This window comes from Acanthopagrus latus, chromosome 16 (assembly GCF_904848185.1).
Source record: "Acanthopagrus latus isolate v.2019 chromosome 16, fAcaLat1.1, whole genome shotgun sequence".
Taxonomy (NCBI): Eukaryota; Metazoa; Chordata; class Actinopteri; order Spariformes; family Sparidae; genus Acanthopagrus; species Acanthopagrus latus.
The window spans coordinates 12,158,388-12,183,657 of record NC_051054.1 but is presented as its reverse complement, the minus strand read 5'-3'; the positions used below and the strand labels follow the sequence as shown (position 1 = coordinate 12,183,657).

At 43.5% G+C, this 25,270-nt stretch overlaps 1 protein-coding gene and 1 long non-coding RNA gene across 2 annotated transcripts; one reads left to right on the top strand and one right to left on the bottom strand.

The window, feature by feature from the left end:
* Positions 1–1,146: 1,146 nt before the first annotated feature.
* Positions 1,147–6,745, bottom strand: otx2b (orthodenticle homeobox 2b). Its single transcript, XM_037072311.1, has 4 exons — positions 6,610–6,745; positions 4,197–4,409; positions 3,484–3,635; positions 1,147–2,796 (listed from the first exon to the last, which is right to left on the bottom strand). The coding sequence occupies exons 2-4, from the start codon at positions 4,291–4,293 to the stop codon at positions 2,173–2,175; spliced, it is 873 nt and encodes a 290-aa protein (XP_036928206.1). The 5' UTR covers positions 4,294–4,409; positions 6,610–6,745; the 3' UTR covers positions 1,147–2,172.
* Positions 2,299–11,956, top strand: LOC119004965. Its single transcript, XR_005070350.1, has 4 exons — positions 2,299–2,430; positions 6,660–8,047; positions 8,724–8,855; positions 11,346–11,956. It is a non-coding gene; the product is annotated as an uncharacterized LOC119004965 (long non-coding RNA).
* The last annotated feature ends 13,314 nt before the right edge of the window (positions 11,957–25,270 follow it).

The window sequence follows — 25,270 nt, the reverse complement described above, 5'->3', positions numbered from 1 at the left end:
ACCCGACTTCATATTTAGAGAAATGAAGTCACCTGCGCTGCCAACTAAAACAAACTAAAAACAAACAAACTAAACAACAACCAATCTGCATTTATTTTTTGTGATGATATTCTTGGAGATGTGTCCCCCCCCCGGTGCGTAAAAAATAGGCCTGAACACGTGTAATTAAAGCAGTTTTCTTGATGGATTAATAAAAACATGAACGTGTGTTCACCTTCTCCTCTTGGAATACCAGTCCTCCTATCGGGGCGCACATTTGGGGATCAGGCATGTAAGACTCACGCGGTGGGGCTTTTGAATGGGACCACTGCTGCCCTGCGCCCCACACAGACCCCCGCCGCTAAAATATTGGGATTAACATCTCTTGGAGGCCTGGATTTAACGCTGCTTTCTCCCCCCAAAACCTGCGCACTCTCTTTGTTGAGACCGTTCTGAATTAAACTACAGGAAACCAAGAAAGGAAAAAAAAATCAACTATGACCCCCATATTCTTTTACTTTTTTAAACTGTAAATAATTACAGTAAGATGTGTAATGTGATTTTAATCCATGTTGTGTTGATATAATATATTTGATTATAACCCACAAGTTTGGTTGGATTGGTTGCCATGGGGAAGTGTGAAACTCATTATTGGTTTAACTAACACACTAACAAAACTGGCAACCTCTGTTTTTTTTTTTGTTTTTTTTGCTTTGTTTTGTTTTGTTTTTTTTGTTTTTAGATAGACATATATATTAAACGAGTTAAATCAGAGGATTTTTCCTACCTCCAAATACTGAGTCTGATTTTTTTTTTAATTTAAGCCAGGCCTAAGTAAAATTAGAGCTATTAATGAGTTTTATTTTTTTTTACTTACTATAATTTGTGCCTTTTTGATTTCCCCCACCTCATAATTCCTCTTTAAGTCTTCAGAATAACTCAAATGAACCATCTCAGAAAAAAAACCACCACCGTTCATTTTGCGCACATTATCAGACTCCCCCCCCCCCCCCCCCACACACACACACACACACACACACACACACACACACACACACACACTCTCACTCACGCATGGACACTCACGCACGCACACTCACGCACAGATCGTGTCTCGATGAAAAAAAAGAGTAAGCTCACAGGACCTTTATTCATGTCTTTTCAGCGGTGAGGTCACACCATCTTTGGAGCCCAGTGAAGGATCCACAATCACCGTGTGTTGAGATCAATGGAGGGGGAGCAAGTGTGGAGCTCTCAGCAGCCGAGAGTCATTTCCAGTGGGGCTATAATAATAATAATAATAATAATAATAATAATAATAATAATAATAATAATAATAACCCTTGATTATTACTACCATGTGCTGCTGGGAAAAAGTCTCGTCTCTCTCTGTGATGCCGGTAACTTTTAACCACTAGCATCTTTGAAAAAAAAAAAAAAAAAAGGTTAGAAATCTATTGGAGTCACAGCAGAGAGTCTGATGCGAGGGGGGCTCACACATTGCATACAATACAACAGATCACAGTTTCGAAGGCTAGCACAGATAAAAAAACACATATGTACCATTTATATAAGACACACACTGATTGTCTCTTAGAAACTACATATTGATTCCTTATAAACACTTTTTTTTCTTAAATAAAGTAGTGCATCCATGTCCACACACACACACACCGTCCCCGTCGTCTCTCCTGCCGGAAAAGCAAAGCTCGGGCAAAGTCGTGTAAAGAAGCCTTTTTAAAGGAGGTCTGTCCGTCCCGAGCACTTCGCCGGGAAGAGAGCTTTGAGTGTTTTTTTTTTTTTTTTTTTTCTTGTTTGTTTTTTTGTTCTCGGGTAAACTTTAGTTCCGTGGCTGTGGGTGTACTTTTTCTTTCTGTGCTGTCCTCAACAGGTGTTTGTATGTTTGACGCATAGAGGCACACACTGACAGACATGGATGAGGGGCTACAACCTGTGAATGAACGGAACAAAGACAAATCTCTTTGCCGGTGCTAAAATAAATTAAACCTCTCCTCTAGGAGGAACCGTCATGCCGAACACCCCCGAGGCCCCTGCCTCGCCGAGCCCGGCGGACACTCTGACCCAGTCCGATGTGTTTTACTGAGGGATGGCAGCAGCGCTGTGTCTGATGTGATCGTCACTGTCTGTGCACTTTATTCTTTATTTATTTATTTATTTATTTTGTTGCTCTGTTCACAGGACCTGGAATTTCCACGAGGAAGTTTGATCCTTATAATCCAAGCAATCGGCATTGAAGTTCAGCTTCCACGACGCCGCTTGGTCCTTATAATCCAAGCAGTCTGCTGTGGAGTTGAAGCCCAGGCCGGACGTCCCGTAGCCCTGGGTGGAGAGGGACGCCGGGGACTGGTTCAGATGGCTTGTGACCGCGTTCGTGCTCATGGGGCTGATAGTCGAGCCGGGGCCTGACAGCTGGTGGTGCATGGGGGTGAGGTAAGAGCCGCAGTCCATGCCGCCGAAGTAGGACGTCGAGCCGGCGTAGCCCTGGCTGTAGCTGGAGGCCTGGGTGTAGGTCATGGGGTAGGACCTCTGCATGCAGGAGGAGGAGGTAGACAGGGGGTCCGAGAGCGGAGAGATGGACGCCGGGCTCCAGATGGACACTGGGGCGGTGCTGGTGGAGATGACGGGGACCGTGGTGGTGCTGGTGGGGGGCGTGAACTGTCCGCTGGCCCCGCTCTCTGAGCTCACTTCTCTGGTCGGGGAACTTTTCTTCTTGGCAGGTCGCACCTTGTTCTGGCCCCCGTTCTGCTGCTGCTGCTGCTGCTGGCGACACTTTGCCCGCCGGTTCTTGAACCAGACCTGGAAGAGACACGTTGTTGGACAAATCTCCTCATTATAATGAAATTATAACACAAGTGATTGGTGTCTCGAAGTGAGCACAGACAGTTAAATGTTCATTTTTAATTTGTATTTATCCATGAATTGTTTTTTTTGTTTTTTTTCTTTTTAGAGAAGCAGATTAGTTTAATTTGTTTTCAATCCAAATCAAAATGTTTCTCGAATTTTTGTCAATGCGAGTTGGTTTTTTCTGGTACCAGTGGACGGATCGGTCTCATTTCATTGCTCCAAATTCTCGAAACAGGAATCTGTCGTTAAGTGGAATTATCTCACCCCACTGGCAAAAGTTTTCCACTTGATTTAAGGCGGACAAAATGCTAAGCTTCAGATATACTGTCAGTCACGGGTTAAGAGAAGTGTTTCCAGCAGTGCAGATAGAAAATCGATTTTTTTTTTTCGTTGTCAATCGAGCTTTTTGTTTGTTTGTGTTTTTTTTTTTTCACCCTCCCCCTTTTTTGTAACCCTCAATTACATCAACATAAACTATTTCCCCACATCGTTAAAACCAAACAAGCACTTTTTAATTATCCAAATATGTTTAAAACATGTTGGACATGTTGTGCCACTTTTTCCCCTCTGGTGTCTCACAATTAACTTCTTTCTTAAATAGATTATTAAATCACATCGATCGATTTCTTCTGGACTCACCTGTACTCGGGACTCAGGTAGATTGATTTTCAGCGCCACCTCCTCGCGCATGAATATGTCCGGGTACCGGGTTTTGGCGAACAACGCCTCCAACACGTCGAGCTGTGCGCGGGTAAAAGTAGTCCTCTCTCGCCTCTGCTTCCGTGGCGTTGCTGTCAGGAAAAAAAAGAAATGTAAGTGAATTAAATTATATTACGTATGTATGTATTCGTTTGGAAAAAAAAAAAAAAAGAAAGTAAAAGCAAGCAACATGATCAAACATCATCAAAGGCAGGTGTGTAACACAGAATGTATTTCTTGTTGTTGTTGTTGTGCGTAATTACGCACGAGTCCTGTGAGACTTGCCCGTGGCAAAATGTAACACTTGAGTCTAATGTGCCAAGAAATCTATGCAATCTGTGCAAAAAAATTAAAACCAATTTGCCAGTAATTCAGCGTAAAACATTTACAACTAAAATCACTCAAGAGGAGACTTAAAGTCCCTCCAAGTTGTTTTTGTGCGTTTTTGCAAAAAGTGTGTTCAAAAATGGCTCATGTAATTTAAAGACCAATTATTATACTGACGTTAATTACGAGTTGTTATTGTATCCCACAATTTAGAGGTCATTATTAGATTGGAAGGTTTTTTTCTGTAGCTCCTGATTTCACACTGTAAAACGTAGCCCCAAGCCATTACCAGCCATTAGTTATCATTCAGAAAAGTTCGCACCCACCTGGATAGCCCACTGATGGATGCAACAGATCCATTCCGGAAGTGGTTAAGCTGAGGCCATTGACTGTGTAAGGTGGTTGCTTTAGATACGACATCATGCTAATGTTTGTCTGAGGGCTGAAGTTGGAGAAAATTTTGAAAATTGATGGAGCTCCCTCGGTGCACTTGGTGTCCTCTGTTCTGTTCGCCGCGCTGTCCGTGTTAAACCGGGCACCTGTTCCAGAAAAACAAGGGGGGGAAAAAAAAAAAACACCGATGAAGATGCACCTTTGTGAAGAGAGGCTGACAGAGAAAAACGAGCCCTCTCCAAAACGCACGGCGCTCCTTAAAAAAAGGCACCGGCCACATCTCCAGCTGTCCCCCAATCCGACCCCTCCTCCCCACTCAGGAAAAGAACTATAACTGCAACAAGTCACTTTAAATCTTAATTAAAGGGCGCTGGCTCCTGTGTGAGAAGTATGATTATAACTGAATGTAGGAAGTGTTAAGTGCCCGTGTTATTAAGAATTAAAACAATCAGAAAAACTCCCAAAGTGAACAGAAACTCGTTATCTTAAATTTCTTTCCTCTTTATTTTACACTCTGTTTGGCTAATTAAACGTAATATATTACGTTTGTTTATGGCTGTAAACAGACAAATCAATGGCGCGAGGGAAGAAACTCAATGTATGTTAATGAGTCAACATAAGTAGCCTTTCAGTGCTGTAATTCCTGATTTGACTTGAAGAGAATTTTGAGTAATTTCTCCTATTATTAAAAATTCTGAAGAATTCCTTATTGTTTTTATTACGAGATTCAAATACATTTAAGGTAATTTATAGGTAAGAAATATTTGGAATTTTTTTTGTTTGTTTGTTTCAAACACGAGATAATTTGAAGCAGAGAAACTAAAATCAGGGAAAGAAAAAAAAAATCAGCGTTGTCCAGGTAATATCCCTTTAAACAGAGACATAAATCTGGGATGTTGATTGCTAAACGTGTGATTGCTGTCACTTCAACTCCAGTGACCCTCAGCCGTCATCCCCACTGCGCGTCTTGATTAGTTGCATTTTTTTCCCCTTCCGTCCAGTATCCAACGGTTTTAACCCCCTCATCCCAATCTGTCACACTTAAAAACAGACCCGTACCGGTTGCACACACCCGCTCGATAATAACCACCCTGTCCGAGAATTAATTATGATAAATGTTTTTTTTTTCCCTCCTCTCTCTCTCTCTCTCTCTCTTCCTCCCTCCCTCTCTCTCTCGCTCTCTCTGTTGATGAATTAACGAGCTAATCCGAGTGGCATCTAAGTGGAGCTGCGGTTTGGTATCAATACGCTCCCAAAGTGCTCCAGGGCTCCTGGAAATGCAAATGACCAGCGGGTACTCCTGTTAATAATTCCTGCTGTTTGTGTAGCTGAAATGTAATCACATTAAGATTTAATTTGGTCTCAGGCAGCACTTTGAAAAAAAAAATGAAAGGGGAGGTTGAATTCTTAGAAATGCTCATTTAATGGAGCGACACTACCGTTTTTTAGACGCTTAAATGCAACACGTCACCTTAAACCTCGAATACGCGCCGTGAAAATCTCTAAAATGTGACGTGTTGGTTCGTTCATGTGTAGACAGAAACAGGCCCCGGCACATCTTTCGACAGCAGGCCTATAAAGGTTCGAGCTCTGAGCCTCACGCCTCCAACAACCATCCATTTTTTTATTTTATATATATATATTTTTGGCTGCGTTATTTCGCCTGTAAATTAAAAATCCCGAGGCGTCAGTGCTGCCGTGGGAGATACACGAGGGTCTCGCTCGTCGAGTTGAAACTTCTCCCGGTGGAGGTGGTGGAGGTGGACGAGGCGTCCTCGGTGCAGCAGCAGCAGCAGCGAGAGTGAGAAATATACCTCCAGGAATCACATCGACGTGACCAAAAAGACAGTCAGCTTTGAATCTGGCACTAACACACTATCATTCATCTAACTTGGTCAGTTTGCCTCTAAATGCCGGATGCTTCGTGATCATTATGCGCGTTTCCATGGTTAAAATGTGTGTTTTCCTAATGGGGTTTGGTGGGGCAGACACGCACTTTCTGTCCTTCTTTTACTCTGCTCAAACAAATATTATCCAGAGTTCAGCAGTGTTCAGCCTTCATCTGCAGGTTGAAGCCATTAAACTACCCAAATGTTTCTCCCTGGCGTTCCTTTAAGTGTCGTCGTGTGTTTAATTTAAGCACCAAGCGTCGCATTCTCTTTTAAATTAAAGGAAAAGATTTCGCAAACCTTTAAAAAATCAGTTCCACAAGCTGTGTCATCCCCTAAAGGTTTCTGTTTTTTTGTCCTATGTGACTCTTTATTTCGACACAATCCTATTTCTAATAATACAAATAATAGTGATTCTAATAATGGGGAAAATAGAAATAATAAAAGTGAAACTTACCCTGCTACCGATGCCGGTAAAGTTCTTTGTCTGCTCGCTTTTCCTTACAGGAGAAATAATAAAAGTCAGCGGCGGATAAACGTCGTCCCGGCGGATCAAAAAACACAGAAAACCAGGCGAGAGCAGGAGCAGAAGAAGAAGAAGAGGAGGAAGAGGAGGAGGAAGAGTGCAGAGAAAAGTTAAACGTCGAGCGGCTGCATCAGGTTTGGAAGCGGTGCGACAGCGGCGGAGCGGTGATGGAGGAGGCTGCATGTACGCCTTTAGGATTTGTTGGTGTGTTGTGAGTGAAGTGGTTTGACTTGGATTTTGTACAAACTGCCAGCCAATGAGAGCCGCAGGACTGAGCTGAGGTCTGTCTCCGGCTCCGTCTCTCACACTGGTGGGGAGGATGAGGGTTTTTTTTTTTTCTTTTTTCTTTTTTTTTTTTCTGGGAAACAAATGTCTCCAGCTACTTTTTTTTTTTTTTTTTTTGACGCACAGTCCTCAGCCAATGGCAGCGAGAGGGCGACTGACAACATCCCCATCCCACCGCAGAGAGGGCGCATTGATAATAAATAAACGGTATGCCGATGGATGACGAGAAGTGGATGTTTAGTACCTTTTTATAAGCATATTTAATATTTAACATCGATATGAAGAAGATGTATAAAAGAAAATGGAGCAAAGTTGCACGGAGGCATGGGATGGTAGAAATATGCGCAAATAAAAGAGTTTTCTGTAAATATAATACTTGTATTATATTAACTGTGTAATACTTTCAGGTCAGTTTTTGTTGTTGTTGTTGTTGTCACCATTTTTATCATCCAAAAACGTATTTTTTATGTTTTTAAAAATCAAAGTATTTAACAAGTTAAAAAAAAAATCGAGAAATATTAAAACAGGGTTAAGCGAAATACGCGCAATATTAAGGTGTTTTTAAAGGTCTAAAGGAGTTAAATACTGTGAAGAGAAATAAATCTGTGACAAAAAAGACAAGAGAGAGAAAAAAAACCCCTAAAGCCTGATCTGAAGCAGGGCTCTGCCTCCGTGTGAAGGCTGCACCGCCGTCCTCTCACATTCCAGCGCGTCGCAAAAAAGAGGGATTTAGAGCGACTTATTTTCTTAAAACTGTCCTCCCGTCCGCAGAGCCAGCCAGTCTGCTCCCATCAGCCTCGTACAAGGCCCCTGCGCCACCGAACAAAACATTCGGGCAGAATATTTTCTTTTTTTTTTTCTTTCTTTCTTTCTTTCTTTTTTTTTTTATACAGCAGAGATACACCGAGCAGAGGCACCGGAGCTGCGGGGAACGGTGCAGCCAGGGAGGAGGACAAATGACAGAGGGGGGTGAGAGGGGAAATAAAAACAGACTCGGAGTCGGTTGCTGGAGACAAGAGCGGCTTTAACTTATTCCACTTCTGCAAGAGGGAGATGTGAGAGAGGGCAGAGGACAGGAATGAAGGTAGGCTTGTTTTTATTTTGGCTGTTATAGACAAAAAAAAGTTGAATTTTGTGTTAATGTTGCATAATAATAATAATAATAATAATAATAATAATAATAAAAACAACGATAACAATGAGTTGTTATTTTTATGTTTTTCTAAATATATATAATTTTAGTTCCGGGTCCATCCTATTCCATATTTTCCGGGGGGACCCACGAGCTGCACGAGACAAATAAGCCTCCTCTGTGTCACTTGAATTTTGAACCCGCGTGCCCATCTCAAAATAATATGCCGAGGGTTTTTGTCACGGCTTGGTAAATGTATCATCTTAAGAGGCTTTGTGGAACACCTACACACACACTCTCTCTCACTCTCTCTCTCTCTCTCACACACACACACGCGTACACACACACAGTCGCACGCACACACACACACTGCGCGCTTGCACGGACACACCCGCTCACTTCAAACAGATTTGAATATTGATTTAGATTTATAAACACAGGCAGACCGTGGGCTTTTATGAATCGTCATCTCGCCTCTCTCCGCTCGCTGCTCGCGCGGAAGGCCAGGCAGAGTCAAAGGTGCGGTGACAGCTGCCGGTGTTACCGCGAGCTGCAGCCCCGCTGCGAGGCTCCACACACACACACACATCAACTTTGTCCAAACTACAGTGACATCTTCTTTTGACAGATTTCGATCGGGGCAGGAAAGCGGCTGAGTGGATCATAAAACCCTGGATTTCTTTTAAACGGGCAGATTTGATCCGAGCAGAGGAGAAGGTTTGGCTGTGGAGGAGGGGGAGACGAGCTGCTGCACCTTCAGGTATCAGTTTTGTTTTGTTTTTAAATTTTATTTATGTTTATTTGTCTTTTCACTGCCGGGTTACACACGTGTTGTGTCATCTAATATGATGGGGAAAGTGGGGTAAAATAACTCACATTGTTAAGATGATTTAAAATTTTCCAAAACGTCCTATATGACAGAGGGCAGCTTCAGACGGATGTAAACATTAAGTATTGTGGATTTTTAATTGCCATTCGCTGATGGCCATCACAAAGGTCATAGTTTAACCTCCCAGCATCCCCCCCTCCCACCAGACTCCAGCCAAAAATACCCACATTTAGCGCAGGGTGTTAAGTTTAAATTAACTTTATTGGCTCACTGCTCATTAAAGATTGTTATTAATTCTTTCGCTTTCCCTCCTTCACACGTCCGGCCCGTGAGACAAACTGTCACAGTCTCATAATGTAACCAGCTCCCGGCTGAAAACAACATTTTTTTTTTTTAAAGGAGATGTGAGTGTTTGCTCATATTCCAGCAGCTGCGTGGTAATGCGCCCTAACGCGAGACTTTTCAGACCGCTGCGTGGCAAATCGTGACGTGTGATGCTGTTATCTGGCGGATCTCACCGTTTAAATTGCTAAATAATTTATTAAACTGTAAAGCCAGGCCCTCCGCAGGGACTTTGTATCTTAAAAGGACGTTTAAAGGGAGAAAGAGTTAAACGCCTCTGGCGAGCTGCGCTCCCACTGACTCCCGGCTAATTGACGACGACGGCTTTTATCTCCGCCTCTGCTGCACTCAACCTGAGGGTGAGGATTTCACCAGGCCTGCTCCAACCTGTGATTTCCACCAGTTAATGCGTAGCCTATGCATCCTTACTAATACATTGGACAGGCCCGGGTCTCTGACCCTTGTTTGATAGCCTTCAAAAAGAAAAAAGAAAAAATCTCATTTCAAGATTGGGTAATTACTGAGCCAGCAGACCTCCTTCTCCCCCCGCTCTGCGACTTGTTATCCAGGCATAACAAGAAATAATCAACACATTATGGGATGGATAAATGCATGTTTAAAAAACAACAACAAACAAATTAAATACAGCAAATGAAAAAGAAAAAAAGAAAGAAAAAATTCAGGAGAATTTAAATGTCCAAAATGAATATGTGAGTTGTTTGAATTTAAAGCTGCACATGTACATCTCCTGACTATCTAGGCGGCTCTCCTCTCCTCTCCTCTCCTCTCCTCTCCTCTCCTCTCCTCTCCTCTCCTCTTCCTCAGCCTCTCTCTCCTCCTTGTTTGATATCTGCATGGCTGAAGATGAGGAATGTGTTGGTGGAATTCGTTGAGCTTTAAAAAAAAAAAGAAAGAAAAAGAAAAAAGCCAGAAAAAAGGGGAATAAAATCCAATAAAGCCAATTCATATAGAAATGTTTATAATCTGTAATGTCAGGAGAATGGATATAAATGAACCTCATTTACAATTACCTTCTGACAATAAAACAAGCATACACTTCAGAGTTACTTTTGCCATATTTTTCATTTTTTATTATTAAAAAGTAATTTATAATGGCTCAACAATAAAGTGAATCAATCTTTACATCTGTGCTGCTCCTCTTTACTCTTAATCTCATCTCAAATCACAAACAACAACAACAACAACAAAAATGAAGCCTTATACAATTTTTACTCTTTATTATTTGATCCAGTCAAACCACCGAGGCTCCAGTGCTTTTCTTTAAACCCTAAATAAAAAAAAAATTTCGATCATTTTGTACAGATACGCAGCGTGGATCTGTGTTTTCCTCTGAGTGTGTGGGTGACAGAAAAAGAGAGAGAAAACAGAGAGAGAGAGAGAGAGAGAGAGAGAGAGAGAGAGAGAGAGAGAGAGAGAGAGAGAGAGAGAGATGAGCTGAAGTAGGATAATCACAAGCTGTATTTTAATTAGCCTGGCAGGTTTGATGGATACGTCGACGCCACCGCTGCTGCTGCTTCACTGCGTAGTGAGCACGGTGTCTAAACTGAGGGCTTTCCCCACGCTGTTCCCTTATCACAAAAAGGAGCTCCAACCTTTGTGTAATGTAACATGTAACTGACCCCAGAGGTCATCAAGACACATTCAGTCCCCTCCCCGGGGATTAAAGGGGGACGAACCCCCCATTCAGTGTCAGTTTTGGGAAGGAGTTTTGAGAAGCAGATTCACCAGGCTGCACTCTGAATCAGGGATTTTATCTTTACACTTGTTCACAAATTGAGTTTTGCCTCAAATTTTTTGCTTAAAAATGATTAAAGACAAGCTCGTGCTGTTGAATGAGTCGCCGCTCTAGTTCCTCTTTAATGAAAAGTTGTGCTGATCATCAAATTCTGGGTTTATTTTTCCACACACATTTTTTTTTTCTTCATGAATTCAGATGTGGTGCCTCAATTGTGTGTGTGTGTGCGTGTGTGTGTGTGCGTGTTTGCCAAGTTTGCTCTTTCCATTAATATGACATGCCTTTTAATTAGTGCCATAATTGTTTGTGTTGTGTTTGTGCAGGAGTTCGCCAACAAACAAGCGGATGCAATTAAACACACACACACACAAACACGCACATACACATGCCCGCCTTCAGATCATCAATGAGGAGGCAAAGTCAAGACTGGTGGAGAAACCCGGCAAGGACGAATGTAAGACGGGAGAAGAGTCGGCCGCCTGAAGGTTAAACACAAACTGTGAGGAGCTTCTTCACTTCCTGTTTACAGTATTGAAGGTCCTCATTTCACAACTTTATTGATCTCCTAATTGATGTGAATTTTTGGTGGAGAATCATTCAGTTTCCCTCTCTGTCCCAACTCTGCCTGGAAAGCATTGACAATACAATTAACAAATAAAGTCCATCCCTGTCAAACCGGCGCCCTGCTCTCTCTGACTCTCCCTCTCTCCCCCTCACCCTCGGTAGCCTTCTCCTCTGTGTGCTGAGGTGTCTGCATGGCGTGGTAAAACCTGCCCTGCAGACCGGACCTCTCAAGTCTTCAAAGGAGGAAGAACTCAATGTGGGGGATTTGTTCAGGCTTATTTGGTAACCTAGGATTTGAATTGGATTCTGGGAGGCATTCATAACACATTTGAAAATGTTACATTGTGTGATTTTGTGTGTAATCCCCATAATAAATTTTAGAAATGGTCACAGCACTCGCACAACTGTGACTATTCATGATTTATCAAATGGTTTTCTTGTCTTGCCTCTCGGGGGTGAGGTGTGTGTGTGTGTGAGAGTGTGTGTGTGTGTGTGTGTGTGTGTGTGTGTGTGTGTGTGTGTGTGTGTGTGTGTGTGTGTGTGTTGCTGGCAGGGAGTGGGGGGGGGGGGACGATCTCAGTCGTCGGTTGAGGAGACGGTCCCTCCGTTTTTAACCTTTCCCTCAACACTTGTTTTGTTTATTTGACCTGAATATGTGATAGGGTCAGGCACTGTGCTTCCACAGGGATTCTCTCAGACCCCCCAACAGCACTGGAGCACTACAACCTTCAGTGGATTATACCTCCCTGGGAGGAGGGTTAGTGTACACACACACACACACACACACACATACACACACACACTCTCTCACTCACACACACACTACAGGTACAGTGTAATAAACTCAGTGTATATTTTATCAAAGCCACAGTCATAGAGTAATAAGCTTGCTTTTCTCTATTCTCTCGTGCCTCTAAGGTGCTATACATATAAATGGCATTAATACAGTTAAGTAGAAATCTGTGCAGCTGTATCATTTGTTACAATGCAAATCTAATGAGATCATTTTTAAAGGCCCCCTACAGACATATTTTACAAAATATACAGCTCAGCTTGAATGCTGTTTTTTTGTCTGATATGGTTTTAACTTGAACAATGAAAAGAACTCCCGCACACTGACTGGCTTAATGCTGAAATAACTTATTACCTCCACCAGTGAGGTCGTGTTTTCACCTGTGTCTGTTTGTTGGTTGGTTTGTCAGCAGGATTACACAAAAACTACTTAACATATTTACAAGTAACTTGGATGAAGGATAGATCTCGGCCCAGACTCAACCCTCTTGGTGCTGATCCAGGATTTTTTTATTTTATTACTTATTTTAAAATTTCTTAACATACTAATTCAGGGATCGTGCAAGAGCGAGTACAAATCAGTGCAGATCATAGATCTGTTGAGCTGTAATTTAGGTGACACAGATGTAGCTGGTTTGAAATTTAGAGTGATACATGACAATGGAGTTGGATGTTGGATAAGGCTTGATTCAATTAAAGGGGACGGTTGGGCCTTGTTGCAGGTGTGCGCTCTGCAGAGTGCAGCGTTTCAGTCTGTCTGACCTTCATCAGATATCTGGATAGCATCACAACATGTAAATATATGCTCAGTATACATACACATAGGAGAAGCTTACATCCAATCAACCAATCAGAGAACCAGAGAAATGTATTTGAGTATTCATCACCTTTTACTGTGGGCCTCATCAGTCAGAAAGTATCAATGAAGACGTTATAAAGATACAAAGGCTCCAGATGATGATACCAACAAATCTTGAATAACAATCATACATCTTTAAAGGACCCCAAAAGTAAAACTGTTGAAAAAAGGAGATAAAATATATGAAAAAGTAGAAAAAAAAGTGAATTTACAAGTAGAAAACACCAGTATATTATAAAGTTGATCAAACATTCAATCCACTCAAGAAACACATTATAAATGCAGGCTAGAACAGGACACATTTCATGAAAGGGCATCCATTAAACACACCTACTCCCAAATAGCAATAAAAAGTCATGGTCATGAATGTGTAAGCACATACATAAACAGCATAGTTGTCTATGCATCAGTAGATTATAATAGTTGAGAATTATTCGGTAAACTGGGAACAAAATATTGCACAAAACCAATAAGACCTCATCGATGTATATATGCTATTCAACAAACACAAATCTAGACATATTAACAGAGGCCTTGTGGGACAGTGAGTGGGCGTTCTTCAGAATCAGAATCAGAATCAGAATCAGAAAAAGCTTTATTGCCAAGTACGATGTTACACATACGAGGAATTTGTTGTGGTGATATTGGTGCATGCATCAAATAACTATTAAGTGAAAATATAACAAATTAACAATATAAACTATTTAAAGAATAGAAAATATAACAAATTAACAATATAAACTATTTTAAAAAGTAGAAAATATAACTATACAATATAAATATATAATATAATATAAATATATTCTTATTGTGCTTACATTTTGTTTTATAAAATAGTCTGGTATGATTTTACCACGAACATTTTTTATGATCTAGTACAGATTCCTAAATTTACATCTACTTCTCCTAGGATACAAAAAAATCCAGAAGCTCTGAAATGCAAATGTTTGTTAGTTTTAAAAGTTTTACAGCTGGACACAAGCTGTCTCCTACTCTACCCAAAGTAGCTGCACTGGAGGGCTCAAGTCTTCGCATTGTTCTTGTGTTAGTTGCGTACTGGACAACGACTGGCAACCGTACCCATTGTGATGCCACAAAATCTTAAACATTGATCTAGTGCGAGCTCAGAGGAGCAAATTTGAAAAACAGCTTTACTTGTGTCAAACTGTGGGTTGAATACGCACAATGTATTTTCGAGTGGAGGGGGGCATGGAATATAATGCCCCTTTGCCACCAAGATGAGTGGTGGGCAAAGGGGTGCAGGTGCTTTACTAAAATAGCACAAACAGAAGTCAGAAAGCAGCATGTTGCACTCGATGGTCCAGAGGGAGTGAATAATGTTATCCGGTGGATTAACTTTCTTTTCCAACGTCGTCCATCACTTGGTTTGGTGGCTCCACTGCTTTGATTTCATGTCTGCTACATGAGACTCTCCCGCCTTAGTTCGATAAGAGCTACAGCAACGTGTGTGTGTGTGTGTTCGTGTGTGTGTGTGTGTAAATCAGTGTTTGTGCCCTGTCCAAACCCCACTTTGCTTTGAATGACACTTTGGCGATGCCCCCAGCTCCCCACTTCGACTTCTCAAGCGTACCCCCTGTTAGTGCCAACTCTGCCAATTCCTCTCATGTCTTTAATATCTCTCTTTGGGCCCTTGGGTTTTGCCAGTGAAGGCTCCCCCGTGACAGTTGGACATCGCCGTCACATTTGGGAGACAACGGCGGGTGTTTGTAGCGTTCCCAGCCCCGGGGCCTGTGGGGAATCTGTGATGGCTCGCCTGTCAGCCGGCCCCTCCCCTGTAATTAGGAGAGTAAACACAGCGCCTGGCTCGGGCTTGGGGGGGGAGTAGGAGGGAGCGGAGGAGGGGACCGTCCGGCTCCTGTCCTGCTGCTGCTTGAGCTGTCCGGCAGCAACTTTGGGATTGACAGACTGTGATGTGCACCCCATCCCCTCTCTGTGGAGGAGAGCGTTGTCTGTTAACATGCTGAGAGACATCAGATTTCCATTTGTACCTTGTTGAGCATCAGTGAACCAGTGAGGAGGCTTTTCACCGAACAGAGAAAACACCAAAAAAAAAACGATCTGAGAGCGATCGGAACAAGAACACATCAATGGGGAGAACCTGTTTCCTGCAAGTGACTTCATATGCCAGTGTTGGCCCAGCAGATAATATAAAACAAACCACCGCTAAGCCTCCGTCCCTCCTCTCTTCACCTCTCTCCTGGTTGCTGGGGGGACTGGTCAGCGGCTGGAGGAATGTGTTGTGGGCTGGAGTTGTAGCCGTAGCTTGGGACCGGCTCGGGGGGGCGAGCGCCATCCCACCCAGCCCCAGCCACTCTGTTCTGCCCAGGCAGGGAGGCTGGCTGCGGGAATTTCGAGACCAGGAGGGGAGGAATTTTTCACCGGAGGACCTGCCAGAGAAATGCCATGCGGGGAGCGATGAAGAGAGAAACCTAGATAGAGAGAGAGAGAGAGGGAGAGGGAGAGAGAGAGAGAGGGAGAAAAGGAGGATCTCAGCCAATTGAAACGCAGCCTGTCAGTGTCATTTCGGTTTTGTAGGATGCCTCACTGATGATGGGCCAGTTGCTGAACGAGCTGGTTGCCACACAGACACAGTGGCACCGCGTCTGACTCAGATCTCCCTCAGATGGCTTGGCGTCCAGTGGGCGCCGCTGAGGTAGTAAAGTCGGTGCATTTTAAACATTATTTCACCGTTTCAGTGCAAATCACCCGTCTGTATTAACCACCATCTGTCTCATCAACACATGAGCATGATCACGTGCACTAGTTTTTTTTTGTGTGTAAGTACATTTTAAATCAGATGGTGTGCATCAGTGTGTGCATGTGGCGGACAGGGAGAGTACAAAGGGAGGGGTGCCTGAAGGCCCAGTGTACTTGCCAAAGTCTTTACGGCGCCCAGAGAGCCATGCTGCAGCATCATGGTCCACAGCATGGAAAGACATGGGGCAGATGGGTGCAGTGTAGCAGCACAACCTCCCCCTTCTCCACCCAAATGTGAGGCAGCAGTGGTGGGAATGGCACAGTGTGAGAGGGAGCCTGGGTTCATGGCTGAAACAGAAAAGCTGTTGGAGGGGCATTTGGGGGCTGGGAAAGAGTGGGGGCTCAAAGCTGCTTGAGGAGGTGGGGGGCTTTGGAGAAGTTGGTGGGGCAGGGATCCTACGATGGAGAGGGAAAGCCAGTCCCCCCCCGTCACATCCCTTTGAAATCCAAGTGCAGGGGCACGAGCCCAGGGAGGAGTGGCAGCGTGGCCCAGCGCCTGGGCAGACAGGCAGTCACCGCACTGGGCCATAGTCCAGCTCGCCTCGCCTGGCCCCTTCCCACCCCAGCCCACCCCGTCTGGCCCAGGCTTACGGGAGTCAGGCAGCCGACCCCCAGTGGACAGGCCGGAGCCCTGCACTCTGGCGTTCCATCTCGGAGGCCCCAGCAGGGTTCGAAACAGCGGCAGCATCCACCGGGAGAGAGGCCCTGCGGAGATGTCCTCCCGTACCCAGGCCTCTGGATGGGGGCCCAGCGGAGTCTGCTGCTGATGATAACCCCCACCTCACCACCAGGCCGTTCTGCCTTCAGGGCCTGCGCAGGTCCACACATCCCCATGGCAACAGTGGCAGGGCCGTCCACACAATGTGAGTGGGCAACAAGCCAAGCGCTTCCAAATTGGGATGAGGGAGAGACATTTTGGGAGAACGCTCAGTCCCAAATCTTTTCACCTTTATTTTGTCCGCGGGTAATCGTGTTTTTGGCTCCAGTGATCCAATATCAGACACTTGGACTGTATTTGTTCTTTGAGCAGTGGTCAGCAGCAGCAGCAGCAGTAGAGAAACCACACTGTCTTTACTGTGAGGTTCTCCACCCCTGCTCCATGCTACTTCAAATCTTCCACCTCTCTTCAGGCGCTCACATTTTTTTAATTGTCAAATTCTAGGCGAGGACGGCAGGCATTTATAAAACCAGACCCTCAGGCAGAAATGACCTGAAACATTCGGAAGCGTTCGTTGTGCGTTTAAACAGACCTTGTCGTGGCAATATTAAGCCTGCGTAAACACAAGTAGTTCAATGACATTCACAGCAGCCACCTAAAGTTGATTCCCCACCCACTCTAAGCCACCGGGAAGATACTGTATAAGTGGTTGGGTGGTGTTTACTGAAAGTGGATATCTGCTGTTTGTTTTGTTGTTCTGCTTCCCGACCGTAAACACTGCACAGATTTCCTTGAGTGGTGTTTGAAACGCGTATGTGTGTGTGTGTGCGTGCCATGTGTTATATTTGCTGATAACAGGATTTACTCAAATTGCGAATCACCAGTTGAGAAAGGTTAATTGTCAGCGCAACTGGTAGAATGGCTACATGCAATAATTATTAGTCTAAGTTGCTTTATTATTTAGGGACGCTAATTAGGCATTAACTGTGGTCTCCTTTTTGGATCACCACTTCAAATGCATGTCAAATTGCATTAAGTTCACTTTGACATCCATTTATCAAACTAAAGGAATGCTGTTTTGTAGATGTCCTTACTGTGTTTATTATTATGAAACTGATCTGTTCTTGAGGTACTGATCAGAAAATTAGCCGAGGGGTTTTCAGAAAATTGCAGCACAGTCCTCATTTTATTCGCTGCGAGGACAATGCTGTGTGGGTTTTTTTGGTGGTGTTTTTTTTTTTTTAGTGGTTTGGTAATTTAAGATTGCATTAAGAAGGGTGTTTGATACTCGCACAAAAACCCCACAAACACTTGAGCAGGGATTTGAAGTGCAGTCTCAGTCGCACTGGTTATTAACCCCCTCTTAGAAAACACGAGGTTTTGGTCTGTGTGCCACCCATGCGGACGAGGCTGGCATGAATCTGGCATTAAGGTGAGGTGGAAAGTGACAAGAAAAGAAAGCAAGAGATCAAGGCGTGACTGCCAGTGCATGTCATTGCCCTACACTCTCATCAAATAGCCCCGTGCTGCTTCTGTTGCTGCCCAGACGCAAATTAATTTGGACGCCTGGAAAGACTGCAGAGCCCTGGACTCATCTCTGCCCTTTAAACGAAAAAAAAAAAGAAAAGACACCAGCGGAGAGCACTCCTCCAACAAGGGAACAAGGGGGGCAGGCAGGGGCCAAAAGAGGGGTTTTGATGGATTTCAGCAGAGTGTCTGGAATAAGATGGGAGGGTACAGAGGACACGGTTGAATGTGCTTGTCCTGCTATGATGACAAGATGGCTCAGCCACCACTGTGCCACTGGCCTCCCCCTTGCTTTCTTGCTCCCCTCCCTTCCCCTGGTACTCCCCCTCAGGACACCAGTCAAGTAGAGGGGAGTGTTGAAGGAAAGGGGAAGGTGGCTGGTTTGTGTGCGTGTGTGGTGGGGGGGGGCACTGATGGTTAGCCGCCGTTTAATCTCCTCCTTGGCTCACTGCAGATTCTTTCACTACATGGCCCACTCCCTCTTCTCCCCAAATCTGTACCTGCTCATCCCTGGGCCCGCTTTACAGGGGGGCTCTTGATCAGTGAGGTGATGGAGAATGGCCCTCGTCACACACACCAAATAGGATCGGATTGCCTAGGAGTAAAAGGTGAGAGCTTCATGGAGCTTGGTAAAAATAGAGGATGTAGTGGTGGGGTGGGTGGAAGGGGTGGCGTGCTTCCATAACCAGACACTACCAAGAAATGAGCTCTGTTTGAGATGGAGTTTCCAGGGCTTGAAAGTTTTAGAGGGGTTTGTGCTGGTGCAGAACAACCACAAAACCCCTCAGTGCATGTATGCTGGTGTGTGTGTGTGTGTGGTGGGGGGCAGGCAGGAGGGGGGTGAGGCGGAGGTCTTGTTCTCCACTGGCATGTCGTTGGCATGTCGTTAACCTCCCAGGGCTCAGGGGAAAATAAGCAAGCCTCTGTGAGTGCTTTAAGACCCAGGCTTCGTTTGTAAGGTGCCTGGGGAGAGCTGGACCCCTGCTGGAGGACAAGGCAACAAAACAGCAGCATGCTGATTACAGGAGGGATGGACACTGAAGGAAAGGGTTAAATAAAAACACATGCTGGGTCGCAGAGCAGCCTGCTGGGTTCAGTATTATACAGATAAGTGGCTCAAATGAAGTGTTTTAGTATTCTGGAGATCCTTAACACTTCACTTTAACTCGATACTGCTCATCAGTGATCCTGCCCTTTTAGTTATTTTATCTGTGCTGATGAAAGTATTTAGGGCTTTGACATGAATAAAAGTACAAATATCACAACATAAACTGTTCTATTACAAGCTATTACATTGAAAAAAAGTACTTTAAGTAAAAATAAAGTACATTCTTCTACGTTATCTTTTTGGATGCATAAGAGGCATTTTACTGCTGTAATGCTTTGAGGTGGTGATCATAACAAATGTTTCATTAGATAATCATGTTTTTACATGTAAAATTGTAACCTGCAATCTATCTAGTAGTAGTTGTTGGATAAATGTGGTTGTGCAAAATGAACCATAGTTCACCACCAAAATTAGTAAAGTATCAAATAATAGTTTTAGAGATATTTATACAGTTATTAGCTCTCTGACAGAAAGTATGATGAGAAGATTGACACTATCCTTGTGTCTATACAGTGAAGCTACAGCAAGCAGCCAGCTAGCTTACTTTTGCTTAAAAACTGGAAACAGGGTAAAAAGGTAGCCTTTGTCCAATGTTAAGAGGATCTGCCTACCAGAAGTGTAAAAACAACACGTTGTGGGTTTAGAGGAGGTTCTGTGCTTCACAGTTTCTTGTATGCGAACATGACCCAATGCAAAACGACGTCCCGATTAACAAACAAGATACGAGATGTAAGTTTATGAGTGGTAGACAGATTTGTTGCTTTAGTTGGTTCGAATGAGGAGTGAGATTGGGTTGGGGTTAGGTTACGAATTTCAGGCCTATTACAGGCAGAGAAGGGCAGGTTTGATTAAGAACAGGGTAACAGTTTATAGTAACCATCGTTAATAAATAGTATAAGTATAGTTAATTAAACTTCAGTGAATCGTTATTCCAATGTGGCAAACAATTAAATGCTTTATCAACCATTCATCAAGCCATTGTTTATGGTAAGTTGAAAGTGATAAACCCTTACAATATAGCTATTAACTAAAGTGTATTTAACTGTCAATTCACCATTTATTAATGTTGGTTATTAGAACGTGTTACCAACAAAATTGCTGTTTCCCTCTATTTTTGGTCTTTATGCTAAGCTACGCTAACTGGCAGCTGACCACTACTGATCTAAGTGTTTTCATATTGTAAATAAATACAGCAGTTCAGTAAATGTCTCTAGTTTCATTTCACACTTATATTAATATCTGTTTTGTTGAAGTATTAATGAAATCAATAATTCCCCAGCTGTTTCCACTACGCACAATAGATTAAGTGCTATTGTCTTGTTATTGTTACTAACAGGGTAATGTACTGAGTGATGTTTAATTCTGCTTCACAAGCTTTTAAATGTTGAGAACAAAAAGCCCGGAACAGAAAAACTTGGAGACCACGACACTTTCGGTCTTCTTATAATAATGCATGTTTATCACCATCACATAACAGCGAAAAAGGCAAAATAGCATGACAGTTTAGCCTTTGTTTTGAGGTTCAAAGTGTGTGTGTGTGTGTGTGTGTGTGTGTGTGTGTGTGTGTGTGTGTGAGTTGAGTTAATGAGATAGAGGCTGGAGATGGAGCATGGAGGGGAAAAAGTGGGCAGTGCGAGTCAGAACAAGAGGTTGGTAACTCTTGCTCAGTCTTGTGATCAAACACCAGTGGTGACACTACAAACTTCTATCCCCTCTTTTCAGCATTTCTCCTTTCCACCCCCACCCCTCCCTTCTTTTTCTACAGTAGTAATGCCCCTCACTATTTTTCTACATCTTATCCCTTTTAATTAGAAAGCAAATTCTGCAGCCTGGAGAGACCTAATCCCCTACAACCCAACAATGCACAGAGTGGCTTTGAACAGCCGACCTGCAGCCCTCAACCCCCAGTGCTTCAAATTCCCCCAGCACTGCTGGACCTTCAAGGGGGGAAGGGGGCCTTTTTTCTCCCCAGAACATTATTACTTAAGGATACATGTGCCACCGTATTTGCAGAACTACATATTTGCATTTTAGGAATGTTGACAGTAATTAACAACTAAGTGACACATGTGACAGAAATGATACAAGTGTATGCCAACTGGGTCTATCTCCCCCGTGAGAGATGGAGCCTCGGCTGATTTGCATATATATTAATGTCCCTTATTATATAGATTAGATCCCATTAGTTGTGGTGATTCTGGTAGAAGGTGCAGTCACTAGGATGCTAAAAGTCCCGTTATTATGTTAAAATGGTGTTTAAATTGTTGGAGGGCAAGAGAAAAAGATGGGGTTATGGCACTGATGCAAGGTTAAGGGTGATTAGACACCCTGACCATCCGGACAATAGGCTGAGATTAGATTCTGAAAGCCCCAAAAAGGAAAAAGGCCTCTCTAAAATGGAACTCTATTAGCTCTCTGTGCATTTAAACTGCTTGTATCTAAAATTACCAGCTTTCATTTCTTAATAAAAGTATATCTAGATGGAGCACACAGCCTGCCGAAATTAAATTCTGGCTTCCTTCCTGGGTCTCAGTGCCTTTTACATCCACTCCGGCGGTTAACACGAGGGCAAAGTGATCCTTTACTGAGCTGTTTGTCGGGAGAATTATGAAGCTGTCAGTGTCTGCTCTCGTGCCATCCGTGGAGGGGAGGTCATCTGATAGCGGTGATGATGAGAGAGGGAGGGAGGGAGGGAGGGGAAAAATCAGGCACAGAGTCACTGACAATGGCAACAGTTTAATCTACTGATTGCTGCTCTTGATTTACGAGAGAGCAGAAACACTGGAAAGTTAGATTCGGAGTCTTTGTGCTGCACTGCCTCCAGTGGCCGAACTCTTCTCCACCCCTAACATACATTCATCATTATGATACAGTAAACTTCAGCAGCATATGGCATGATGCAGTAGAGGATTATCTCTATGTTTAAAGGTATAACATGCAACATTTCACATTACATTTTTTTTTTAACAATGACTTTTAAGTCTTTAAAGTTTTCTAGATGTTTTTGTGTGCTGTCTCTGTAAGTTTCTCTAAACGCACACCTTGGCGACAATTCATAATCAACCTGCAGCAGAAAATGCCAAACGCGTGGGTGTGACTTGAACACCTCACGTATTTGTGAGAACATTTATGAATCATTTTTAGTCAGAGAGGAAACTGAGGGAGGACATTTTGGTTCAAAATGAAAGAGATGAAAGAAAAATCTCTGTCATGAATGAATAAACTGGGCCTGTACTGGGGGAAACTTGATAATTTGCAGACGACGTTCTTCAGAGCTGGGCCTCTTCATCTCCAGTCTCCCGGCTCTGTCACCTCGCCCCTCTCGCTGTGACAGTGTTGTCTTAGAGGAATTCATAGTTTTATTGACACAATGAGTGATCTTTCAAAGGAAACACCAATTACACGAAATAACTTAATTTAGCCTCCATATTAATCATCGCTCAACTAATTAACACTGATAGAGATGCCCTGAGCAGGGATAGTGCTCCGTGTATGTGTGTGTGTGTGTATGAGGGGTGCTGGGAGATGAGGGCATTCTCCCACTTCCTTTTTACTTAAGGCTCAGAGGATCTTTGTTTTTTGCATCCCGTCTCAATTAGTTACTCACGCTGTCACTCTGTCTGTCACATCCCGGTGTGTCACACAGGAACAACTGTGGAGTGGGCTGCCGGGATGAGCAAACAACAAGTCTGGGCGCGAGCATTCAGCAGGAGAGCGTGGGTCACACTCTAGCCTAAGGCCACCATATTCCTTTTCCTACTCAAGGGTTCAATTTTCAGAAAGCTACTTAGGTATTATTCTAATCCCTCACCCAGCTTTCTTCCCCCTCAGGGCCAGAAAACTCAGGTTACCAGTTTGGACACTTGATCAGGCGTCGTGCTGAAGTTTGAAGCTGTCCTCCGCGGTTCAGTTTGTTGCAACACCGTGTGTGGCACGAGACGGCAACAATGGCAGGTTTGAGGATTCAGAATAAGTGATCGGAACCACGACGCTGCGGAGCTGTCAATTAATATGTGAGTGTGTAGGAGAAGACCGCGCCGCCAGTCTTCAGCTGATGAAGAAGGCGCCAACTTATTAATAAAACATCACATCTTAATTTGCTATAACAACACATTAGCATGACAAAATCAATGGCTTTGATTTGGTATTCATGTATTTCTCTGAGCATATTTGCTGATCTCTTGGGCTTGTGTGAGCTCGGAGGTGGCGTTTCCCGAGGCTGCTGCAGATGGGGGGGGGGGGGAGGGCACTGCGCAGGTCATGGTGAGGACTGCTGGGAGTTGTGGGGACGTCCGCCTCTATGGGATGTTTTTTCTCTTGTACAGTTTTGTTGTCTAAATGATTTACAAACTTAATTGGCATTCCCGGGGGAAGGCTGCCAGCTGTCTGCCTGATGGCGAGGCTTTCTAATTTGGTGCATGGCGAAGGCTAGCTGCCGGGGTAGCTAGCAGAGCGGAGCAGGGCGCGCAACACGCCGCACGCTGCACATGGCCTGATCAAGCCCAGGGTTTGTTTGTTTTTCCCTCGTTTGTTCAGCAACAGACATTGCTTCACTGGGAAAGAGTGTAACAGCTGCTATCTAACAAGCAGAGTGCAGAGGGAGTGCTGGGCCGTGATGCTGGGGCGAGGGTTTTGGAAAAGGGCTGCCTGACCGCTGGTGAAGCCGGCAACACAGGCAAACGTGACCTGATGTGTTATCAATGCTAACATGTAGACACCAGAGTAATCCATGCAAGAGGTTTCTTTTCATTTCAATCATACTTAAAGTGGGATTTAAAAGTTACTGACAATGTTTCGACAAGGTCTCTGAGCTGTCACTTTCTCTCCTTGCTACCTTTCGCTCAGGTATATCTCCAACCGAGTAAGTGCTGTCCTCAACTCCAGACAACTCTGATACCACTGAGGGATTTCAAAGGTCAAGATACTCCTTAAAAAAAGTCAGACTAAGCTTGATTTCTGCTTTGAGCACTAATTCATATAATAGAGAGGAATAAAGAGCTTGAAAGTATTAAAGGTTTAGTTAAGGATAGATTTGGACAGAGAAAAGAAAGGAGTTAAGGAAAGATGGAGGATAAGAAACTGCTGACACCAGAGCGCACTTGGGACAAAAACACAAGTTTTACATACTTTCAAGTACTGTCTATACTCCTGTTTCAGGATGCTTTAGTTATTTTGAAGTAAAAATATAACATTCCTCAGGAGAATAATGTCATTAGGGAACTTATAGCTTACTGTAAATATTACATTATATTATCAACTAAGATTATGTTGAGATCTTATGAAGTAGTTACATGGCATGAAAATACCACATTTCAAGTACAAAATACACACCTTGTGGTAGCATAATGTACCTCTTTTACCTATTATGGGGCAGAATGCCCCCCGGAAATGTTATATTATCATACTGTAAGATTTACACTGACATTTTGATGTAGCGTCTTTGTAATGTGTTTATATACTGTTCTTTATTAAGTGGTAAGAATTGGACACCCATCAAATTTAGGAGCATATCACCAGAGTAATCATTAACTGCTGCTAACTGTGGCTGCTATTAGCTAGTAAGTTCAGTTAGCTGTCATATCAACTGACTCTGCCCAGACCGGGAGCCTGGAACATATTCAATATACTATTATATGTTTGAAAATCAAAACAGTTTTGACATTATGTCAACAACATGTACTGTGTTGCAGAGATACTGAAGTTAGCATGCTAAACAACTAGCCATGTAATACACAAAGTACTTCTCCGTACTCCCAGTGTGGAGCTGCTAGCTGCATGGCTAACTGTGCCCACCAGTCAATAGCAGCTACAGTTATCAGTAGTTAGTGGTTACTCTGGTTTATATACTGCCCGCTATTTTGGTTGTGTGTTGAGCTTTGACAGATGGCCAATTCTTACATATTGCACCTTTAAACATTGAAGAATAGAAACATTTTCTCAAAATTTTGCTAGATCCATTCAA